This window comes from Sorex fumeus, unplaced genomic scaffold (assembly GCF_029834395.1).
Source record: "Sorex fumeus unplaced genomic scaffold, SorFum_2.1 ptg000054l, whole genome shotgun sequence".
Taxonomy (NCBI): Eukaryota; Metazoa; Chordata; class Mammalia; order Eulipotyphla; family Soricidae; genus Sorex; species Sorex fumeus.
The window spans coordinates 6240176-6265908 of NW_026606111.1; the positions used below are offsets into that span (position 1 = coordinate 6240176).

General features: G+C 37.5%; 1 protein-coding gene across 2 annotated transcripts in view; it reads right to left on the reverse strand.

Moving 5' to 3' along the window:
- RNGTT (RNA guanylyltransferase and 5'-phosphatase) overlaps positions 1 to 25733 on the reverse strand; it is a 245197-nt gene that overhangs the window by 46432 nt on the left and 173032 nt on the right. For both annotated transcript variants that reach the window (XM_056125214.1, XM_056125213.1), the window contains one exon: positions 11153 to 11219. In XM_056125214.1, coding sequence (XP_055981189.1) covers positions 11153 to 11219 — 67 coding nt within the window. The remainder of the gene's footprint in view (positions 1 to 11152; positions 11220 to 25733) is intronic.

Below are 25733 nucleotides of genomic sequence, written 5' to 3' on the forward strand. Positions count from 1 at the left end.
TACTGTGATTGGCATGTCTAATACGTCACAGGGAGCTTGCTAGGCTCTGCCGAATGGGCGAGATACTCTTGGTAGCTTGCCAGGCTCTCTGAGAGGGGCGGAGGAATCGAACCCGGCTCTACCAGGCTGGCTGCGGACAAGGCAAACTCCCTACCGCTGTGCTATCACTCCAGCCCTTATTTACTCTAAAAATTAAAATTGAAAGAGTAGCCATTTCAGAAATACTTAAGTAAATAACAATCTGTACTCAGTCTAATTTAAAGGAAAAATATTCTAATTTTAAAAAAAATAAGAAAGAGGGAATGGTTTAATGCATTTTCAGTAATTTCAAAAATGAAGATGATTTTTTCTTCGCATCTATCATATATGCATATAAATACCCATCTAATAAATGCCCATCTTTCCTTGGCTATAAAGAGATTTTTAAAAATTCAGCTTGTAAGCTTAAGAGTATGGGACTGTGACTAATGGCATCTCGCCCCTCAGCAGAGACAGATCAAAGCTCTGAGGCAGAGAATAACTTAGCTGTACTGACAACAAAATAACTGCCTCAGAGTAATGGTTATTTTCCTTACTTTTCACATATGGCTGCTACATAGAACTCATAGTTAAAATATAGAAGACATTTTTCAGTCCCTCTGCAGGGTTAAAGTGGCTACTCTGTGGTTCAGCTTCACAGCTTCTCACTTCATGGGCTGCCAGAACCAGAGGGGGCAACTAATACCAAGCCCCGCGGGGAGGGGCAGCCCTGTGGTCATGCATCTCTGCATACAAGCACCCTGGGATGACTGGAAATGATGCTGACAGGCTTCACTCCTTCGTGGTTTATGGATTCTGGCTGCTAAGCAAAGCCTCGAGGTCTAGAAACCTATGAAAACAGCATTAAAGCTTTCTACTAGAGACTATGAAATACTCTAGAAAGCACAGAAAAAATAGGGATGGAATATAAGCTTTTTTTTAGTTATTTCTTAAACTTAAACATAGCTACAAAAATAAGCTGTGAATAACAGAATATATACATAAATAATTAAGATGGAAGTATTGTGAGATGTAGTATTATGTATATGTATTTTTACATTATATATCCCTCCAACCAAATAAGAGACTTCTGAGAAACTTCTCACAGCTGGAAAGCATACAAACAGAAATTAAGTAAAATTTTATTTTAACCATACTTTCCTTTTTAATTTCAGAGACTGTATTTAAGGTATCTCTTACTTAATAAGACCTAAAGTCTATATATACAGTCTAGTACACTTAAAAAGTAAATTGCATAAAGCTGACAGGTGTTGGGGATAGAATGATAGAATGATAGTACAGTGGGTAGGATGCTTGCCTTGCACACAACCAGCCTGGGTTCAATCCCCAGTACCCCATATGGTCCCGAAACCTGCAAGGAATGATTCCTGAGTGCAGAGCCACCAGGAGTCAGTCCTGAGCACAACCAGATGTTCCCCACCCTGACAAAAAAAAAAAAAAAAAAAAAAAAAAAAGCTAATAGATGCTCAATGATTTTCTGAGAAATCTGCTTTATTCAAAGAATAAAGCATAAAGCATCAACTTGATACCAGAAGCAATTCCTTCCTTACTCTGTCATGAAAGGAAATCAATGACATGAGTGTAGAGTTATATATTTGGATAAAAGTTGTAGATGAAAGGATTGAACTTATTTTTTAAAAAGAACCTTCCTAACTACTTTATAGAAGATGAAAGATCAAAACTAAGATGAGGTCCAACCTCCATGATCTCAGCAGGTCCAACCCCACATCTCACACCATCTGCTCACTCCTCCACAATCCCAGGTGCAATTAGGCTCCCAGCTGCTATCTCTGGTGCCTCTTGAGAACCAGAAGCTGGTTCCCCTCCCTTCCAGTAGGATATGGACAGCCTCCGTGTAGCTGCTTACTTCTGCTATGTGACAGGTATCCTCATTCCACCTCACTCAATTCACATTTATATCTCCTGTCACTGGGTTAAGATGGGAAAGAAATAAAACAGTGGGATACCCAGATTGTTCCCTAAAATGCCCAAGTGGGCTAACTACAAAGATTCTTCCTCAGCAGGGCAAGAACACAGCACACGAAGGGAAAGATATGCAGAAGCCCACCAAGGCCAATATGTGAAAATCTCAGAGAATGACCTTTGTGACCCCCTACTGACGATGTTTAACAAACTCAAAAGAAACAATTGGTGTGCAGTCAGAAAAGCACAAGTATGACAGTGATAATGAGAAAACTACAATCAGAAGTAATAGAAATGAAGCATATGGTTGGTGATATTAAAAGCTCAATAGAGGGGAGCAATAGAACAGCGGGTAGGGCATTTGCCTTGCACACGGCTGTCCCAGGTTCAATTCCCAGCATCCCATATAGTCCCCTGAGTACCGCCAGGGGTAATTCCTGAGTGCAGAGCCAGGAGTAACCCCTGTGCATCACCAGGTGTGACCCAAAAATAAAAATAATAATAATTAAAAAATACATAAAAGCTCAATAGAAGGTCTTAGCAACACAATAACAGCAACCAACGAAAATGATCTGTGAGTTCCAAGATGAAATGCAGAAAATCTCTAGAAAACAATAGAAGATGCAGAAAAGGTCTAAAAAGAACCAAACCACACAGCAGACAGCTATGCTGAGTTCAGGAAGGAAAATTACAAGAATCATCTGAGTCCCTGAAGAAGAGTAAAGCAAATTTGATGGAAAAAAAAAAACCAAAAAACCCACTAAGTTACATAAGCCATAGATAAGAATTTCCCAGAACTGAGGTGTACAAGGCAATCCAAGAGGCACAAAGGGTGTCGGCAAAAACAAACACAAAGGGAAAAAGGCCAATACACATTATAATCACAAGGACAAAAACCAAAGACAGATATTGAAAGCAGCAAAATTGAAAATCGAAACTTATATACAAAGGAAAGGCCATTAAGATACATAGCAGAGCTATCAAATGAGATCCTAAGAGTCAGAATGGTGGGATAAAGTATATTTTAAAAACAAACAAACAAACAAAAAAACCTCTGTGAAAAGAATCATCGAGAGCACTCTATCCGGATATATTATCATTCATATTTGATGGATACAGAGTTTCATGGATAGGCAACAGCTTAAGAAATTCATGGTCTTGAAACCAGTTTTTCAAGAAACATTCGAGGAACTTCTTTAAAAGACAAGACAAATGTCTAAGCATTTTGCCACTGAGTACAGTGTAAACTCATGGCACTTAGGTTGTACTCTACTAGATTAGGAAATATCTGTTTATTCCTAGCCTGCTAAAACATTTTACAATTTACAAAATGAACTAATGAGTTTTTATATTCAAAGTTCTATGTCTCTTGGGTCATTTATTTCCTTACACCTATAGAGATTTTAATTATCAGATTTTATATATTGATGATGGTACTTAAACACTATAATATTTCCTAACAGGAAAGTCAATATTCCCTTTGAAGGATAAAAGACTTTAATACTTTTATAGACCTAATCAGATTTTCCCTTAAATTTTTCTTAATTCTCTTCATCTCACTTTACTTAAGTATAGATTTTTAGGATTTATCTATTTCATGTAAATTTTAAAATGTATCACATAGAAATTACTCATACTACTATTTTTTAAATTTTTACACACCTTCTTTATAAAATTTCAAATTTTAAAAGATAAAGAGATTGGGGGAATTATCAATTTATCATTGACAGTTTTGTGGAGTTTTAGTTTGGTTTTATTCATCTACAGGTGTATATGACTTACTAAACAGTAGTTAAAAAAAAAAAAGTCCCTCTCATAGGTGGGATATTAAGCATAATAAGGAAATAACAAATGGCAAAAGTCACCAAAACTTGAGATTTTTGTCCATAAAACCTTCCATGGGAGGAAGGGCAATGGGGCATTGGTAAACTGGTGGAGAGAAACAGGTACTACGGTCATTGTGGTTGTGTTATAACGATGAATGCATAAAAAGTATAATAGCACAGTAGTACTGCCCTCCAGTTGTTATCAATTTGCTTGAGCGGGCACCGGTTACATCTCCATTGTGAGACTTGTTGTTTCTGTTTTTGGCATATCAAACACGCCACAGGGAGCTTGCCAGGCTCTGCCTTGCGGGAGAGATACTCTCGATAGCTTGCCGGGCTCTCAGAGAGGAACAAAAGAAACCCACGTCAGACACGAGCAAGGCAAACACCCAACGTGCTGCTCCGCCTGAAAAGTATAATAGCATTATAAATACTGGTACCTCAATAAATATGGTCCAAAGACTGAAATCTGAAACTAGCAAAAAGATGTACTAGTCTAAGACTATAATGAAATCCCATACTTGTACAGAACCGGGTCTTTATCTAAGACTTGGATAGAAAATAAATATTAATTGATGGATAATAAAAGAAGAATGTGTGTCTCAGTAGTTATGACACATGTTAGATAACATACTACATACAGATAACCTATTGTCTTGCTACAGCAAATTTCTGAACATATTTAATATTTGTCCAAAGATATATTACTTCTTTTTCCTTCCTTTTCTAATTTTTATAATATGAAGTTCCTTTATAGACATCCATTTGCATGATAACTCCTTAACAAATACAAACTGTAACACATAGTTAAACTTAGCTCTATAAGTGAATAAAAATTCCTTTTCCCAAATGCTCAAGTGAACAATTTTCTTTCTTGCTTTAGCAAAAGAATTAATTCAACAACTAATATGCTCTTTTAAAAAAAAGTTTCCATTTACTAAAGGTTATATCTGATTATCTTTGCTGCAGAGCACAGATCATTACACTTACTGTAATGGGGAGAAAATGCTATAATAAATACTGGAATTTCATGTTCATGAGAAGTCAGGCACAAAGCAAGGAAGAAATGAAGCTTGAATGTCTAATCGAATCTCAATCATTTAAACTACGATTTTATTGTTCTCCAATTAATGTATATTTATTCTCATTATGTGGGAATCTTTAACATTTTCACAAAAAAGGCCAGGAACATAAGATCAAAGGGTTGGACTACAGGACTGTAGTTGCAAGCTGGAAGCCTAGACTTGATCCCCAGCACCACCGGGAGCAAATTCTGAACACCAAGTATAGAGAGACCCTAAGCACTGTCTGATGTAGCCCCAAGCTAATATATATACACATATATATGCCTGTATATGTACTTCCCCCTTACAACTGTGAAATTATGAAAGAACTTCAATTATTAACGAAATAATAAAAGGTTGTTAATTTATAAAATATTTTCACAGTTCATGCAAAAAAATCTTTCCCACACCAACATCAAAGGCAAAAGACTAATACAATGGACTTTTCCCTACTGATTGTCCAGGCAAAAGAACTGCAAAAGAGATCCTGTTAATGGTTGTTGGGAAAGGTCTGGATAAAGAAAGTTATGAAAGTAGCAGAGGAATATTTTCACACGTATATTTAGACTTTGAAACACACATACATCCACAGAATATTCTACCATTCCTTAAAGACACTGGATAAGCCTCTTACTTTTTTTTTATTTAGTTATTAGTAATTATAAGGAGATGCAAAATTTCCAAACCACTGAACAGAAATTAAGACTTTCAAAAGATGATCCTGCTGAAACTTACTAGCATTCCAGACCCTGAAATTGGATCTGATGAACAGAAGAAGTAGGGCTGGGGTAGTGGGGTAGTTTATGAAAAGACTCTTACAAAATTTATTTGTGGAATATTAAAACTTAGAAGATAAAATGCATCTGGATGCTTATTATTACTTAAGTTTTTCAGAAAAGTTCAGATAAATTTTCAGAAATGATCAAAAAGATTCACAATTCATCCTGATGATGAACTTTTAAGATTTTGGATTTAAGTGAAATTAATGGAGATAGTACTTAGAGGTGCTTAGATTATTTTTAATTTAAAAAATGGTAATAATATGACTAGCTCTCCTCAGTATTAATTACTTTATGATTTACTCAGCCTTGGTCTATGCTTAAAACAAGTGTGATTTTCCAAGCAGAAAAGTATGTTATAAATACAGGGGAAAAGCAAAAAAAAAAAAAAAGGAGGAGGAGGAGGAGGAAGAGGAAGAGGTACAAGAAGGAGGGAAAAGAAGAGGAGGAGGAGGAGGAGGAGGAGGAGGAGGAAGAGGAAAACTAGCCATCTTATCAGGAGGAGAGAAAAAGGAGAGAAGAAGAGAAAAAGAAAAGAAGAAGAAGAAGAAGAAGAAGAAGAAGAAGAAGAAGAAGAAGAAGAAGAAGAAGAAGAAGAAGAAGAAGAAGAAGAACAACAACAACAACAACAACAACAACAACAACCAACACCACCACTAGCACTACCACCACCACTACCTACTCATGGAGCAAAGAAACAAATACAAAAAAATATCAGAAAACCAAACAAAAAACCCACAGAACAGATTTTACAGGTTTATTATTAATATTAACAAAAACAATTAAAATTGAAAGTCATTTAAAAGAGGAGGGCCAGAGTGACAGTACAGGAGTAAGGCACTTGTGATGCACTTGTGATGATCCCAGTACTATCCCTAAGCACCATCAAGAGTGACCCCTCAGCACAGAGTCAGGACTAAGCCCAGGGTATTGCCCAGTGTGTCCAAATCCTTCTAATCCCCCCCCGCAAAAAAAGAGGGAAAAAGAAAAGGGACTTTTATTAAGTGCCTGTACATTAAGCACTGTACAGGGTGCCCAATTCATAACATTCTCCACCCCCCTCAAGAAAGCTTAGTTGAAATCTGTTATTTCGATCATTAATATTCTATATAAACACTTTTTGGTGAAAAATGCAATGCCTTAACTCTAATATCAGAAACAAGGCAATGTCTTCACCATTTCTTTTTCACTCTGGACTGATGAAAACAAAGGAAAAAATGTCAAAAGGAATCCAGAGCAGAAAGCAAAAAGAAAATTGTCATTATTAGTAGCTGTGACAATCATTTATATAGAAAAACCTTTGATATCTACAAAAAAGATGCTAGAATTATACAAATATAGTAAAACTATTTTAAAAATACAAAAAACTAGCCATCTTATTATGCTAGCAACGTACAATCAAAAATTGAAATAAAATACAATTTTAGGGAATATAAAAACATTATTGTAGGTTTGCTATGGGAACAAGCTTGAGGGGTGGTTGGGAAAATGGAGACAATGGTGGACGGTAGGTGATAGTGGGGTGGGCTTGGTGTTGGAATATTGAATGCCTGTAACAAATCATCACAAACAACTTTGTAAACCATGGTTTTTAAATAAAGTGGGGTTGGGGTAGCGTGTGTGTGTGTGTGTGTGTGTGTAGCTGGTCCCAGGATGGAGAGACTGTTTGAGGCCACTAGCCACTGGTCGAGCCCTAATGTACCCCAGTCCACCAGTCCCTACATGAAGGAGCGAAGAGCAACGACTCCACATCTCAGGCAGCAAGGTTCCACTGACTCAAAGCTGAGACAGTGAGCACCTAAGGCTTGACAGCATAGACAAAACTGCAATAAGATGAGACATAAACGTGACCCCTTGCGCAAGGAAGATACACAAAATCATGAAGCTGTCCACAAATGCAAAAAGAAAGTTCCAGACCAATTTCACACATAAACACAGATGCAAAACCCCTAAGTACAAAATTATGAACTGAATCTATTTTTATGTTGCTGGTGTGAATCAGTAGACCAGACTCTCACCACTACCATCCACACAGCACCAGACACAATGAGAAATGAAGGAATTTACCTGCACTAATGGAAGAAAAAAGCCTGGGAAGGGCTTCAAGCATACAAGAGCTCTTTACTCTCCTGCTGAGGAATTCAGTGCGACATAGTTAGGCTGCCCATTGAATTAAACAACAGAAGAGAGCTTCAATGAGAAAATGAAAAGTAGGAGAAAACTTCAATCAGAAGGGACACTGGAGAAAAAAAACTAAAAATCAATAAAAATCACAATGGAACAGCAAAATGAGAATACGCAGAAGAAAATGAGACAGGCAGAAAACTAAATCAGTGTGCTTTAGAACAAGATGCAGAAACCACTGAGAAAGAACAGAAGAAGGAAAAACACTTTTAAGCAATGAAGAAAATAGAGACTGCAGTGGAAGGCCAGCAAATGGGGCATTTGCCTTGCATGGAGCTGACCTGGATTCAATCCCTGGCATCCCATATGGTCCCCTGAGACTATCAGGAGTAATTCCTGAGTGCAGAGCCAAGAGTAAGCTCTAAGTATCATCAGGCCCCAAAGTAAAATAAAACAACCAAAAAAAAAAAAGAAGAAGAAAATGTGGGAGATGTACAGACAGCCACAAGAGAAACAATATTGAATTATAGGGGTTCTGGACAGAGAAGAAAGAATACAGAAGTTTTGACAGAAGAAAAAGCAGGCAAGAACTTCTCCAAGTGGAGGATTGACTCAAACTCAAAAAAGCACAAAGAGGGGGCTGGAGCAATAGTACAAGGGATAGGGTGTCTGCCTTGCACACAGTCACCCCGGGTTCAATTCCCAGCATCCCATACGATCCCCTGAGCATGGCCAGGAGTAATTCCTGAGTGCATGAGCCAGAAGTAACCCCTGTGCATTGCCGGCTGTGACCCCAAAATAAAAAAAAATATATTAAAATATTTTTAAAAAAAGCACAAAGAGTTTCCAATAGAATGTACCCAAATGAAACATCAAGAAACATCATGATTAAAATAGGAAGAGCCAAAGACAGAGATACAATTCTAAAGGCAGAGTAAAACAACAACAACAATACACTACCTATAAGGGAATTTCAAGAAGACTATGGCAGATCTTTCAAATAAAGCCTTACAGGTTAGAAGGGAATGGAACTATATAACCTCTGCACCGAATGAAATAAGCATCCAACAGGAATACTTTATCAAGGTAGGTTATCATTCAAATTCGAAGCCATGGCATAAAACTTCTTTGACAAAAACACCAGCTAAAGAAGTTCATGGGCACTAAACAAGCACTATAAGATGCACTAAATGGATTCATACATCTATATATATACTATATATATATATCAATACTTAATACTCTTTAAAATATAAGCACCAAATGGGAGTGTCAAGATATGTAAAGCAATGACTAGAAGCCTGAGAAAAATATCAACAATAATCCAACATCATAGATTTTAATACCAGCCTCTCACCACCGGATAGATTAACCACCAGAGAGAATCAATACAGAAATGGAGGCACTGAAGAAAAAAAATGGATGAAGTGCGTTTACTAGACATTTACAGATCTCTTTATCCTCCATAAGCTGAGTACAAATCTTCAGTACATATAAATCATTCTCTAGGATAGACCACATGCTGGGACACAAAACAAGTTTACACAAAATTAGGAAAATGGAAGTCATCACAAGTATCCTATCAGATTATAACATTTTGAAGACAATTAAAAAAACAAAAATAAAAAACTGGCAGAAACTCAAAACATTTCAACAATCTACTACTGAAAACCACTGGGTCAAAAAAAAAAAAGAAAGAAAGAAATCAAACAATAGGTTTAAAAGATTCCTGAATAACAAGCAATAATGGAAACATGAGCTACTGGATCTCATAGGACACAGCAAAAGTTCTACTAAGAGGAAAGTTTACAGCAACACAGAGAGTCACAGAAAACAAGAATAAGCACAAATAAATAACCTACCCTCTCACCTCAAAAAGCCAGACAATAACTCCACAAAAAAGTCAAAAGTAGGAGGAAAACAATAAAAATATGAGCAGAGATCAATGATAAAGAAATGAAAGACACAACAAAACAAAAAAATAAAATCAAGAACTGAGGGTTTGAGGCTTTTTTAAAAAAAAAAGTATTAATAAGATCTAACAAACTGCTGGGCAAGATCACAAACAAGAGAGAAGACTGACAAATTAGATCAGAAATGAAAAGGGAGAAGTTACAATACACACCTCAGGAATACAAAAGTTCATAATTTCCTAACAACTTTATGCCATCAAATTGGAGAAAATAGAAGATATGGATATATTTCTGGTCTTCCAACATCACAAGACTGAGTAAGGAGGAAGAAGAACATCTGAAAAGAACCATTACTACAATGGAAAATGAGACAGTTAACAAAAGATTCTCAAAAACAAAAACCTGTGTTGAGATGGGTTCACCGGTAAATTCTTCCAAAGCTTCGATGAGGACCAACAACCCATCCCTCTCAAGCTCTTCCAGGAAGAGGAGTAAACAGAAATCCTCCTAAATAGTTTCTATGAGACCACCATAACATTACTTTGATACCCAAAACAAAGGACTAATATCCAAGTTACATAAAGCATTCACAAACCTCTACACAAGAACACAATCTCACAAAAAAACAGATACTGGGCCGGAGCGATAGCACAGTGGGTAGGGCGTTTGCCTTGCATGCGGATGACCTGGGTTCAATCCCCAGCATCCCATATGGTCCCCCAAGCACTGCCAGGAGTAATTCCTGAGTGCAAAGCCAGCAGTAACCCCTGAGCATTGCTGGGTGTGACCCAAAAAGCAAAAAAAAAAAAAAAAAAAAAAAAAGATTCTACTGCAAAGAAGACATAAAGATAGCCAACAGGTATATGATAAAGTGTGATGGAATGAATGAATCTCAAAATAGTTACACTGAGTGAAAGAAGGGGGGATGGTTGAGAGTGGCTGTATGATTCCATTTATATTAGATTATAGAAAATGCAAATTAATCCATAGTGAAACAAATCAGTGGTTGCCTAGGAAACAGAAAGGACAGTACAGGAGTGGGTAATTTCAAAGGAGTACAAGAAAATTCAGAGAGTGACGGTAAGAGACTTATTATGGTCATGATTTCACAAGTTTAAGTATGTGAAATTGATCAAAGTGTAAATTTTAAATATGTATGATTTGTTGAATGTTAATTATGACCCAAACACTGTCAAAAATTTAATGGTAAAAGAGTCATCCAAAGGATCAACTTCTGCTTTTAAATTATATTTTCTTAATTACTGAACCATTTTGGTCAAGGTAACTCTGCTACAAACTATAATATTAAAACAATCAATTCTTTAAAACAGAATTACTTTCCAGGAGAAATATGCAAAAGCAAATGAAATGAACAATTCACATTCATTATCTTTTTAATGGGTTCATAATTATTTGATTGATATCTGTGAGTCCTATACATACAAATTACATGTGGGAAGAGTATATTAAAAAATGAACACTACCTTGATTTGTGCAAAGGGTCTTTCATAACCTCCAACATAGAGAAGACCAACATTCTGAGGAAGTAACCTGAAAAAGAAAAAAATATATTATTTATGTACTTCCTTAAATATAAGGTTCTTTAATTACCGAGTTTTATATTATCAGACAGTGTGAAAAATTAGCATCTATGCAATTATTCTTACCTTTTGACTTAGAGGCAGTAGCTAGCAAAGGAATAATTTGTAAACTTCAGAAAGTAAGAAAATATTAAGAATGGAAATTTAAATGCAAAACATTCTAATATATTATCAATTCTGGAAAAAATACTATAAAATGTCCCTGGGGGAGAATTAAAAAGAAGCAATGCATACATTAAAAAATCCCTAAGAACTTAATCCAAGAAACATATTTTGCATATTTATGCTATATACTACAGGAAATAATATAAATCTAATTTAGTCACAACGCCTAACAGGAAAACTATCATAGTGAAACTCATCATTTTCAAATTAGTGGATTAATAAGAAGTTACTGCTGTGGAGAGTCTAGACAAGTTGGGATATGTTAGCTTTTTTTTTTCTTTCTTTTGCTTTTTGGGTCACACCCGGCGATGCTCAGGGGTTACTCCTGGCTCTTCACTCCGGAGTTATTCCTGACAGTGCTCAGGAGACCACATGGGATGCTGGGAATCGAACCCGGGTCACCCGCGTGCAAGGCAAACGCCCTACACGCTGTGCTATCTCTCCAGCCCTGGATGTGTGGGCTTTGGAGTTACTCTTAAATGGTAGTAGGAGAAAGAAAAAGTTAAAACCTTGTGAATGCAGATCTGAGACAAAGTAAAAAGTATAGCAAGAGTATGGGGTAATTTAGAAAAGAGATAAAAATCTAAAGGAGAGCCCAAGCAATAGCATAGCAGGTAGGGCACTTGCCTTGCACATGGTAAATTGGGTTCAATCCCTGGCACCACAAATGGTCCCCTGAGGCCACCACGAGTGACCCCTGAGCACAGAGCCAGGAGTAAGCCCTAAGCATTGCCACTTGTAATCTAAAAATCCCCACCCCACCCCCCAGAAAAAAAATCTAAAAGAAGAGTTGGCTCTCAGAAGTGAGAGCCCCACTCCCAAGTGGGAGTGTGAAAGGTGATGAAAAGCTGAAAATAGATCATGGGGAAAGGATATTAGTACTGTGGTGGTGGGTACTGTATGGTGACATACATTTGAAGATGTCTGAAGCTGTATGAACAAAACATGTATAGCAAATGTATACATATAAGGCATATGTCACACATGCGTAAACCAGCATTAGTTCAACGTAAAAGAAAATGAAAGAGTTTGAAAAGACCAGGCAAAACAGCAAATGCCATAAACTTTATTTTGCAAGCTATACAGAATTTTTTCCCCCCACAGTTACTGTCACTGTCCTCCCATTGTTCAATGATTTGCTCAAGTGGGTCCAGTAACATTGTAAGACTTGTTACTATGTTTGGCATATCCAATACATCACGGGTAGCTTGCTAGGCTTTGCCGTGGTAGCTTGCTAGGCATTGCTGTGATAATTTTTCCAATATATATTTATTTCTTATAAAACATTAAATGCATATGACAGCAAAACTCAATATAAAGAACATGGAAGAATTAAAGGTTACCTTCCCTACATCACCCCTTTCTGTTCTCACTTCAAAGAGGCTCATCATTCAGGATTGCATGAAAACATTGTGAATGAAGAGATACCATCATCAGAAGTATGATTCTGGAGCAAGTAGTGGCATGTGCATAAGAATGTATAGTGAAATGGTCTTGTTTTTCTCTTAAGTTTTAAAATCACAAACCTCTTCCAAATGGAAATTGTGAGCAAATGCATACAATTCCAGTCTTCTAACTTACAAAGAAAGAATATTAGAGGGAGAAGGCGGGAAAATGCCAATAATCCTTCCTCAAAGGCCAAAATACATAATTAAATTTAATAGCAATTTATGACAGATAAAAAGAATTCTAAGAATTTCAAGGATGACACAATTTTATTTTTAATTTTTATTAGTGACAAACCAAGAGGTACAGTTGCAGACTTACAAATTTTTGTGCTTGGGTTTCAATTATACAATGATTAAGTACCCATCCCTCCACCAGTGCCCATTTTCCACCACCAGGGATCCCAGTATCCCTCCCACCCTGCCTCTGTGGCAGGGCATTCCCTTTTGTTCTCTCTCTCCTTTTGGGTGCTGTGGTTTGCAAAAGAGGCACTGAGTGGCAATCATGTTCGGTCTATAGTCTACTTTCAGCATGCTTCTCCCATTCTGGGAGGGTCCTCCCAATACCCTTTATTTGGTGCTCCCTTCTCTATCTGAGTATCGAGCTCCCTTTTCCCCTAGCATGTGTGGCTGGCCTCCAAGCCATGGAGTAAACCTCCTGGTACTTATCTCAACTATTCTTGGGTCTTAGTCTCCTATTTTGTTACTTTATGTTCCCCAGATGAATGCAATCTTTCTATGTCTGTCCCTCTCTTTCTGACTCATTTCGCTTAGCATGATACTTTCCATGTAGGCAGCAGGGCATTTGCCTTGCACGCAGCCAACATGGCCGACCCGAGTTCAATTCCTCTGCCCCTCTCAGAGAGCCCGGCAAGCTACCGAGAGTATCTCGCCCGCACGGCAGAGCCTGGCAAGCTCCCTGTGACATATTCGATATGCCAGACACAGTAACAACAATGTCTCCAATGGAGACGTTACTGGGCCCGCTCGAGCAAATCGATGATCAACGGGAGGGCCTTTACTTTACTTTTACTTACCACTTGTATGTAAATTTCATGAATTCATCTTTTCTAAAAGCTACATAGTACTCCATTGTGTAGATGTACCAAAGTTTCTTTAACCAGAAGATGACACAATTCTAAGGTAAGAAACTGAGCATGAAACATTTCTATTACATGAAGGGTAAAACTACGAAACAAAAAATCTAATGAAAAATTTTCAATGTGTCATACTGGTGTCAACAAAAACTCAGAACACAAGAATACCATAACCTTTCCTTAAATTTGGTGACTTAGTCACTAACTTTAACTTTATAGTCAGAGACTATAAAACCCAGCTCCAGGAAGCACACGGCCGCATTTGTGGCCGTGCCACATCTTATTATCTCATTCCTACTTTGGACAAACTGGCAGGCTACCGAATGTAACCTGCCCACACGGCAGAGTCTGGCAAACTCCCCGTGGCGTACCCAATATGCCAAACACCAGTAACAATGATGGGTCTCATTCTCCTAACCCTGAAAGAGTCTTGAATATGGCACTTTTAAAAACAAATCTCAGGGCGAGGATGAAGGAGACGTTACTGGGGCCTGCTCGAGGCAATCGACGAACAACAGGATGGTCGTGATCATCGTGAGTCACTAACTTGAATTACTGACTTCTACAATAAATCCAGTATTTTATTCAATTTCTTTAAAGGAAGGGTGCTATGAAGGGGCAGGTGTTGGAACATTATATGACTGAATCCAATCATGAACAACTTTGTAACTGTGTATCTCACGGTGATTCAAAGATAGATAGATAGATAGATAGATAGATAGATAGATAGATAGATAGGATGGAGGATACCTCTGTTACTAGGTAATAGTGATGAGGGGAATAGGAGTAGGGGTTGTATAGCTAAGAGACTAATCTAAAATTAGAAGAAATTCAGTCATCTAGGAACATCTTCTAATCCCTATATCCTTTAAAGGCCCGTGAAGCAATAAAGGTCAATGAGAAGAATGCTAATAGCTGATCAACAGAATCACGTGGTCAAAAGAATCCTGAATTAAACCAATCACGTGAAAAAGCTACAGGCCAGGAATGTGGTTCAGTGGAAGAGCACTTGCTATGGATGAGTGAGGCCAACTCTTGCTAGCACTGCCAAAACAAAAAGCTCCTCAACTTTAGAATGTTGACACTTTGAGCAGAAAAATTTTAGCATGTTGTTGATAGTTACAAGTGAAGGCACTTTTTCTTAGATACAAATAGAAACCTGGGACTCCACGCCAGGCTGTTTCCACTTGGGAAGCACCAGAGGGGAATAGGCGAAAGCCCTCCCGGCCCCAAGGGCAGCCAACCTCCACTACCCCACAGCCGCCACACTCCAGGCCGCTTTCTGGACCACCTGCTCGACACATCATGGGACACTTCCTACCCATTGTCCATAATTAGCACACTATATTTGATGTGATCCAGACAGTGGGCAACAGATCACAGAGAGAAATACACACACACACATACACACACCTCTCGGAGTGCAGAGCAAGCTACCAAGAATATCCCGTCCGCAAGGGCAGAGCCTGGCAAGCTACCCGTGTCGTATTCGATATGCCAAAACCAGTAACTATAACGGGTTTCATTTCCCTGACCCTGAAATAACCTCCAATCGTTGGGAGAGATGAGTAAGGAGAGGCTGCTAAAATCTCAGGACTGGAACGAATAGAGACGTTACTGGTGGCTGCTCGAGTAAACTCACGAACAATGGGATGAGAGTGATACAGCAATACAAACAGAAAACATACAAAAAAAATGTCTTTAGAGGCTGGAGCGATAGTACAGCGGGTAGGGCGTTTGCCTTGCACACGGCCAACCCGGGTTAGATTCCCAGCATCCCATGTGGTCTCCTGAGCACTGTCAGGAGTGATTCCTGAGTGAAGAGCCAGGAGTAACCCCTGTGCATTGCAGAGTGTGACCCAAAAAGCAAAAGCAAAAACAAAAAAGTCTTTAAATATCTACAAATCATGTCTGCAACATGGTCACTTTCTTAGTCATCATTCGATGAGTAAGAAATCGATCCAGAGGCCAGGAACAGCAGAGCAAATAGAGGGCATGAGCAAGGCCCTGGTTCCTGTTCCTGGCCCTACATATAACCCTCACCTCCCCATATGGCCTCAGTAACCTCTGAACACCGCTGCAAGTGGCCCCCAAAGCAGCACTGACAAAAAACTTAATCTACGCTATAAAACTTTAGGTTTTTCAACCTAAAGTTACCATTTCTCACCTAAAATTCTACCATTACCAGTAAGTAGCACAAGTTTAATGTTGGTTATATATAGCAATGGTAATATATTCTCAATTGAATAAATATTCACAAAAAGCTGGATAACTCCATTTTGAAGAACAGTCTCTGTTCATACAACGAGATGCTAGAAAAAGGAAACAATAAAAATTGACTGACATTTAAAAATCAATATGCCTCTGATTACCATGCATATGCATTTCAGGAAGCTTGCCAATAAACCACTTAGCATGTTCCCCCTTTTTCCCACTTGCTTGTCTAACAATTACCTTTTCCTAAACAAGGAATTTCTTAAATATACCAGTTACACTGCATACTTATGCCTCCCTTCTAAAATGCTGTTCTCTCATTTCTATACCTATTATTCCTTACCACGGATTACATTACCACCATCATTACAGTGTTTGAGCCATATCATAATTTCAAGGCCTGCTATGCATAAAATAATTGACACGTTTTTGAGAATACCAATTCCCACTTCTAGAGTCAGACTTCTCTTTATAATTTTTCCACCCTTCAAAAATTATTTTATCAAGTTGAATACATAAGTATTGTCAAATAACAGGCACCATTTTATCACAACAGGGCGCCTGTGTATAATATAGCACTCATTTTAAATCCCAAAGGCATTTATTCAGCAACAACACAGATATATTCATATAAATATATTAAAATAGAAACCCCAATTCATTTATTACCACCAGACTTTTATCCTGAAGTGCAAATTAACTCAACCTTTCTGCAGATATTATAACAACTCCTAAAATACTTGCTTGGAGTTAATGCTTCTATAGCACAGTACCAGAGAAGGTATTTTTGGAAAGTAGATCTATGGGAGGTTGTGGGTGCAGGAGGGGTTAATCCATTAAGAGCTTTTGGAAAAGTGAAGATAGGCAAGATCCGATTCATTTTGCTTCAATTTCCCAAATGCAAATCTTCTATCTAAAAAAGAAGCTGCAAAACTATTCTTAAGTTTCCCTATCAATTAAAAAAAATCAAGCAACTGAATAAACATTTTAAAAAATTCATTCTGGGATAGAAAGATAAGGGAAAGAACCAGAGCACACTGTGAATGACAAGGCCCAAGCTCAATCCCCGACACCAAATATATGTCCAATGGCAGCTAAACAGAAGCAGCTATTGCATGTATAATCAGTAGAATACTATGCAGCCATAAGAAAAGATGAAATCTTGCAATTTGTAGCAACTTAATATTAAACAAAACAAGTCACTCAGTGAGGCAAAAGGACAAATGCCAGATATTACTCATCTGCAGCACATAGGAAAACAAACATGGGAACAGACAGCATTCAAACGGTAACAAACCCCTGCTCCTCGATTATAAAACTGAGAATATATAAAAAGGTGAGGGAGAAGGAGCAGGGGAGTTTAACATAAAGACAGTGGTGGTGGTTCTTAGGTACTTTGGTGGTAGTGGGGTGAGGTCACTATGTGTATCAAAACTGCAAAAATTACTATAAACATGTTACCTAAACTATGATTATTAAAATATTACGTTTTTTAAAAACAAAAGAAAGCTTTAAAATGAAAAATATATGGTAAGCACAATAGCAAGCAAATAGGAAGAGAAACAGAATAGGGAATCTACAAGTAGACCTACAAATAGATAGATACTTAATTTACAACAAAGATGATAGAGCAGAATAATGAAGAAGAACAGTCCATCGAATATGTAATGCTGGAATGACTGGGATTCACATTGATGGAAATATACTAGGAAAGACTGAGAAATTGGGGCTGGAGCGATAGCACAGCAGGTAGGGTGTTTGCCTTGCATGCAGTCGACCTGGGTTTGATTCCCAGCATCCCATTTGGTCCCCCAGCACCGTCAGAAGTAACTGCTGAGTGCATGAGCCAGGAGTGACCCCTGTGCATTGCCGGGTGTGACCCAAAAAGAAAAAAAAAAAAGACTGAGAAATTAACGAGATGAAATCAGTAACTTTTGTAACTTTTGTTTATCAAGAGAAATACTAAGGGACACAAGTGGTAAGGCACTTGCCTTGCAAATAACTGACTCACATACACCAATAGGAACAGTAAAATAAAATAGCGTTATGGTGAAAGCACTGGAATCAACTCTTTAAATCTTTATTTAATATACAGACATGGCAAAGGGGATAGTGCCCTTTATAGTAAAACTTCCAATAATCATTTCCACTGAATGAGGGGAAACTGAAATTTAACACCGAAAACTCTGAACAAGTCAAAACTAGAAAATTACAATAGTAATGACTGCTGGAGGTAAAAACCACTGAAAGACATTAAAACTAGAAAAAGAAATATAATGAGAAACATATTAGCCTAGTCTCAACATTTTTTTTTCTCTAGAAAGCACTTACAATTACAAACAAAATACAGCCCAGCACCTATGGAGCAGAGAAATGCAACAGACTGCCTTAACCCAGTCATCAAGGCTAACATCACCACTGTTCTGATTTAGCAATGTGTCTCCACTCACACACATACCACATACTGCAGAGAGAAAAGCAAAGTATCACTTCCAATGGTGTGCTTATAGAAATATACCAAAGTGGAAGAAACTAAGAAACACTTAATAAAATAACTGACCATATACCCCAAAACGTAACAGAGCTTTTATTTCCTGAAGTAGCGTTTTGTAGTTTTCTTTGTACAGGTCCTTTACTTCCTTAGTTAAGCTGATTCCTAGGTACTTGATTTTCTGGGGCACAATTGTGAACGGGATTGTTTTTTTCATGTTGCTTTCTTCTCTCTCACTGTTTGCGTATAGGAAAGCCATGGACTTTTGGGTATTGATTTTATAAGCTGCAACTTTACTATACGAGTCTATTGTTTCTAGGAGTTTTTTGGTGGAAGTTATTGGGTTCTCTAAGTAGAGTATCATATCATCTGCGAATAGTGAGAGCTTGATTTCTTCCTTTCCTACCTGAATGCCCTTAATATCTTTTTCCTGCCTAATCGCTATTGCAAGTACTTCCAGTACTATATTGAACAGCAGTGGAGAGAGTGGGCATCCCTGTCTCGTCCCTGATCTTAGAGGGAAGGCTCTCAGTTTTTCCCCATTGAGGATGAAGATATCCCCTGCTCATGGGTCGGGAGACTTAACATTGTCAAAATGGCAATACTACCAAAAGCATTGTATAAATTCAATGCAATCCCTATAAGGATACCCATGACATTCTTCAAAGAAATGGAGCAAACACTCCTGAAATTTATATGGAACAATAAGCCCCCACGAATAGCTAAAGCAATTCTTGGGAAAAAGAAAATGGGAGGAATCAACCTCCCGAACTTCAAACTGTACTACAAAGCAGTAATAATTAAAACAGCATGGTACTGGAACAAAGACAGAACTGCAGACCAATGGAACAGGGTTGAATACACTGACATCTCTCCTCAATCATATGCTCATCTAATCTTTGATAAAGGTGCAAGTAATGTGAAGTGGAGTAAGGAAAGCCTCTTTAATAAATTGTGTTGGCATCACTGGACGGCTACATGCAAAAAAATAGGCTCAGAACTCTGCCTAACACCATGTACAAAAGTAAGATCAAAATGGATTAAAGACCTCAACATCAGACCAGAAACCATAAGGTACATTGAAGATAAAGTTGGCAAAACCCTCCATGACATTGAAGCTAATGGTATCTTCAAAGATGCCACGCCACTGGCCGAGCAAGTGAAAACAGAGATAGATAAATGGGACTATCTTAAACTAAGAAGCTTCTGCACCTCCAAAGAAACAGTGACCAAAATACAAAGACAGTCTACAGAATGGGAAAGGATATTCACCGAATACACATCTGACAAGGGGTTGATATCCAGGATATACAAAATACTGGTTAAACTCCACAAGAAGAAAACATCCAACCCCATCCAAAAATGGGGCAATGAAATGAACAGAAACTTTCTCAAAGAAGAAATCCGAATGGCAAAAAAGCACATGAGAAAATGCTCTACATCATTAATCATCAGGGAGATGCAGATCAAAACCACAATGAGATACCATCTCACACCTCAGAGACTAGCCCACATTCAAAAGAACAAAAGCAACCGATGCTGGCATGGATGTGGCGAGAAAGGGACACTCCTTCACTGTTGGTGGGAATGTCCACTGGTTCAGCCCTTCTGGAAAACAGTATGGACGATTCTCAAAAAATTAGAAATTGAGCTCCCATTTGACCCAGCAATACCACTCCTGGGAATATATCCCAGAGAGGCAAAAATGTATAGTCGAAGTGACATCTGCACTTGTTTGTTCATTGCAGCACTCTTTACAATAGCCAGAAACTGGAAGAAACCTGAGTGCCCAAGAACAGATGACTGGTTAAAGAAACTTTGGTACATCTACACAATGGAGTACTATGTAGCTCTTAGAAAAGATGAAGTCATGAAATTTACATACAAGTGGTACAATATGGAAAGTATCATGCTAAGCGAAATGAGTCAGAAAGAGAGGGATAGACATAGAAAGATTGCATTCATCTGGGGGATATAAAGTAACAAAGTATGAGATTAATACCCAAGAATAGCTGAGATCAGCACCAGGAGGATTACTCCATAACTTAGAGGCCAGCCGGGTATCCTAGAGGAAAGGGCAGTTCAGATAGAGAAGGGAGCACCAGATAAAGGATGTTTGGAGGATCCTCCCAGGAGGGGAGATGCATGTCGAAAGTAGACTATGGACTGAACATGTTTGCCACTCAATGCCTCTTTTGCAGACCACAACACCCAAAAGGAGAGAGAGAACACAGGGGATTGCCCTGCCACAGAGACAGGGGGGATGGGGGGATGGGGGTGGGAGGGATATTATCCATGGTGGTGGAAAATGGGCACTGGTGGAGGGATGGGTATCTGATCATTGTATAATTCAAACCAAAGCACAAGAAATTGTAAATCTACAACTTTAAAAAAAATAAAATAAAATAAAGGGGAAAAAAAAAAAACGTAACAGAGCACAAAGAATGGCAAGTAAGTAAAACTATGATAGTCTGTTACTCCTGGGAGGGAGAAGTTTGTGAATGAAAGAAAACATACTGGAAGTATATAGGATATTGCTGGGACCAAGCAATTATAACTGTTGGTTAACATAAATTTTATTAAGCTGCATATTCATCAGTATTCTTCTATAGGTATTTTTGATTTCATAATACATTAAAAACACAAAAAACATAGCAATTAGTGAGACAGTGACACAATGACTCCCCAAATGATAAATATAATATTAATTGCCATATTAACATATTTTAATATTCCTATATAAATAGGTGAGTATTTTGAGACTTAAGTTCCCAGGAAATCCAAAAGTCACTCTTCCTTTTGAGTACTAGATCTACATATTCTATGGCATAAATATGACATGAAAACACGATTCACATATTTGAGCTTAGAGCCTATCAACAGCATTAAAAATTAAAGGTGGAACACAAATGTGTGGGAAAAGTACTGACAAATCTCACTAAACAATTAAAATACAATGCTACAGAAAGATTTACACAAAGTGACCCAGAGTCAATGCAGGTCCAACGAAATAGCTTCAAGTACCAAGAGTAAAATCACTGCAAGGCAAGAATGGAGAACCTGGGCAAAGACAGTCTGAAAAATATACAGGAAAACTGTCGAAGAAAGGAAAACATGCTCTCCTAAGAACCTATACTCGAATTTCTTAGAAGCATCATTCTGAACAGTCTCAAGTTGGAAACATCTCAAATGTACATCTCATGGGAACAGATAATTGTGGCGTATCATAAGATACTGGTCAGTAATGAAAAGAAATGGAATACTGACACGTGAAATAACAGAAATGAATATTAGATGGAAAGAAGTCAGGAGTTCAGAAGGGGGGAAAGAGCAGACAGATGATTCTGCGTGTACAAGTGATCCTTGAAGTTCTATACATGGAATTCATTAATTACTCTTCATGTACACGTTTCATTTTCCTAATCTGAAGGTCCTACATGTTCTCAACAAATAGTGCTTAATAATATATTATTAAATACATTTTTAAAATCTTTAATTGTTCATTCCATATAGCAAACTGAGTCTACAAATTATGATGCACTAATTTACTCTTAGCTGGCAAGTAGTTTTAATAGGAAAATCATGAAACACATTTAATACCCTGCCTCTTTTGTTATCTCAAGATTCTGAGCATTATTCTTCAGTTTACTTTCACCTACAAGGAAAAAAAGAGATTTACACAGGGCTTCATCTCAAATATAAACATTAACTTCAAAGATAAATATTCAGGAGCAGGAGTACAACATGGTTTCTCCAGAAGTGCTGGAAGCATCCCCCAGCAGAGTCTGTTTATACTGACTCCGTGATAATATATGTAAAAATCATGCTAAAAGGCAAAATGGAGTGAAAATGATACTTTAGGTGTTAAAATATCTTGGATTTTATTTTATTGTTCCCTCACTACTTTATGGGGCAGGGGGGGAGGCAGGGGGAGTTTTCCCTTCTATACTTTGGACAGAATTTGACTGTAAGGTCTTCCTTTTTCTATTGGAAAAATGTAGGAACATTATGTTAAGAAGCTGTTTCTGCAGAAAAAGAAAGTACAAATGATACTCTGGAGATAAGAAAGAGAAATTTGAGCTGCATGGATGTAACTCACAATTCATCTTTTTAAGTTTAAATTATAATAGCACCATTTCACATTTCACATATTCAATAATAGCTATAGTCAATCAAAGGAAAAATATTGTTTTTTAAGTCATACATCCCAAAACAACATTGGCTTATTCCACTTTTTAAAAATATATTGCAAATCTGAATTTCAGCTTCACACAATTTTCAACAAAATGGTGATACATAAACTATAATCAAAAGTACAGAGAAAATGTGTTTCTTTCCGAGTATATCCAACAAATTGGTACTCTCTACTATTAACTTGAATCTTCTACTAGTATTATTGTGCATCCATTTTTAATATATGAACTATAATAGTTACTAAATTATTTCTATTGCCTAGTATGCATAAGCTATTTTTGTATAATTTTTATCATTTTTATGACCATTTATTTTTAAAGTTTACTCATAGAAATTTACTAAATCAGCTTTTTTTTTTAGTTGGCTCAACACAGTTGCTGCCTTAAGTGAAATTTTGTTCAGATTAAGTACTGATCAGTTATAATCTGTAAAGCCCTTGAAGAAAATTTTTACCAACTTAAAGTGCTTATGTAGAAAAAGTTGAGCCACGAAATACATTTTTACTTAGTTTTTTATCTGTTCTAATAATATTTATAAGAAATATTATACACTAGAACTATTTTAATTTAAATTTTAAAGTAACTGATCACAATCCTGACTTAAATGGCATTTATTTATTATTTTATCTTCAATGTGCCTAATCTAATTAATGAAAGTAAATATAATGTATGAGAGTTCAGCCTCTGTAACAACTATTCCAAATTTTCACAATGAATTTCTGGACTCTCATAAGCGGTTCATTAGAAAGCCTTTCATTGGCTAGTGCTAGGAATGCTCTAAGTGTGTCTCAGGACTCAGCAATAGCACAACGGGTAGAGTAGTTGCCTTGTACGCAGATGACCCTGGTTCAATGCCCAGAACTCCATATGATCGCCCGCAGCCCTGCCAGGAGTGATCTCTGAGCACAGAGGCAGAAGTAAGCTCTGAACACAGGTGGGTGTGCCCCCTTCAAAATTTTATCCCATATAGTAATTATGCAGTTGGGTTAACCAAAAATTACCCCAGAACAGACACACACACACACACACACACACACACACACACACACACACACACTATAAACCCTAAGAGGGAAAACTCATACATGGGAATTTCTAGATCCTTTTGTGCAATCTCTTATGATGTTCCAGCCGAGTGACCTGAAATTATGGTGAAAGCCGGATTCCTAGCTATGGGGCTTTTTACGAGAACTTGAGACCTCACTACTTCTCCTTAGAAGCCTCAGTATCTTGTTGGGTCGGTGTATAGCTAACTTCACACTGGTGCGAGGGGGGCAAATGAGACAGCAAATGCACTCAACATTTGCTCAGTCTGTCCGCTGAATACATTAAATCAGCAAGGAACACTCCCAAAATGCATAACATTTTTTTGAAAAAGAAGAAAGAATCAACTGCCCTATATGAAATACTGAAGTTTGTGGTTAACGACAAAAAGAGCTTAAGAATATAAACCAGGTACCGGAGCAATAGCACAGTGGGTAGGGTGTTGGCCTTGCATGCGACCGACCGACCCAGGTTTGATTCCCTGCATCCCATATGGTTCTCTGAGCACTGCCAGGAGTAATCCCAGTGCATTGCCGGGTGTGACCCAAAAAGAAAAACAAAACAAAACAAAACAAAACAAAACAAAAAAAAAGAATATAAACCTGAGTGATTTATATGGCCTGTGTATCTCTACATAAATAAAAAGGGGAGAGAAAGAGAGATGGTAAGAAAAGACTGGGACCGACAAATCAGCAAAGATGAATTATCTGCAGGCTAGAAAAGTATGCACAAATATGAGAGGCTTAATTTCCCAAGCCTTCAGCTTAAAAGAAATATCCTTCAGGATCACCCAAACCTTTTACTTTATTACAAGGTCACAAAGCAACCCAATTATGGCTACACTAAATTTTCTTAGTCAGACTAGAAATGAGATGCCACATGTAACAGTGTATATTTGATTATGTATGTATATTTGTGTAAGCATATGCATATATGTAATATCACTAATGTAGTGATAGAATGCTAATAATCATAAAATTAACAATAGTTATTTACTAAGAACTTAAATGTGAAACCTTATACTAAGCGCCATTTTCTAGTAAGCCAGTCTCCAATTTTAACTTAAAAATTCCATCAGTGGAGGCTGGAGCGACAGTAGCGGGTAGGGAATTTGCCTTGCACCTGGGTTTGGTCCCCAGCATTACATATACCCGTCAAGCACTGCCAGGAGTAATTCCTGTGTGCAGAGTCAGGAGTAATCCCTGAGCATTGCTGGGCGGGACCCAAAAAGAAAAACAAAAATCACTCCATCAATATAAAGAATTGAGAATTGTCACTTAATCTTGTTAACCCCATAAGTTAGGTACCATTATTATCTCCCCCCTCTCTTCTGTGTATATTTACTGGTTACTGAGTAGTCAACCCATGGAATCTCCCATATTCTGTCAGAGTACATCTAAGAACCTCACCATTTCCTTTTATGAGAAACAGAAAACTTGAGAAAAACCAATTTGCCTAAAGGAACACAGACTATAAGAAGTAAAACTGGGGATTAAATTTCTCTTCCTTTGGCCACGTTCTAAACTTCATGCTGTATAGGCACTGTTTTAATTAAGAAGTTTGATGAAAGAGAGTAAATTTCTCAACAACATGATGACTGTGAATGAAAAAAAAACAACAGTTTGGGGTTCCAGCCTATTTCTTTGGGTGTGTAGAGTATCTCTTCAATAAACATGACCCACATCTTAAAAAAGAGAAGCAAGGAAAAAACGTGGAAAAAGGTAACATGGGAGGAAAAGAAAATCATTTTTCTTGGTTCTCCTCTATTTTCTCTTTTATGGAAACTGAATCATCCATGAATCAACCTTTTATTCT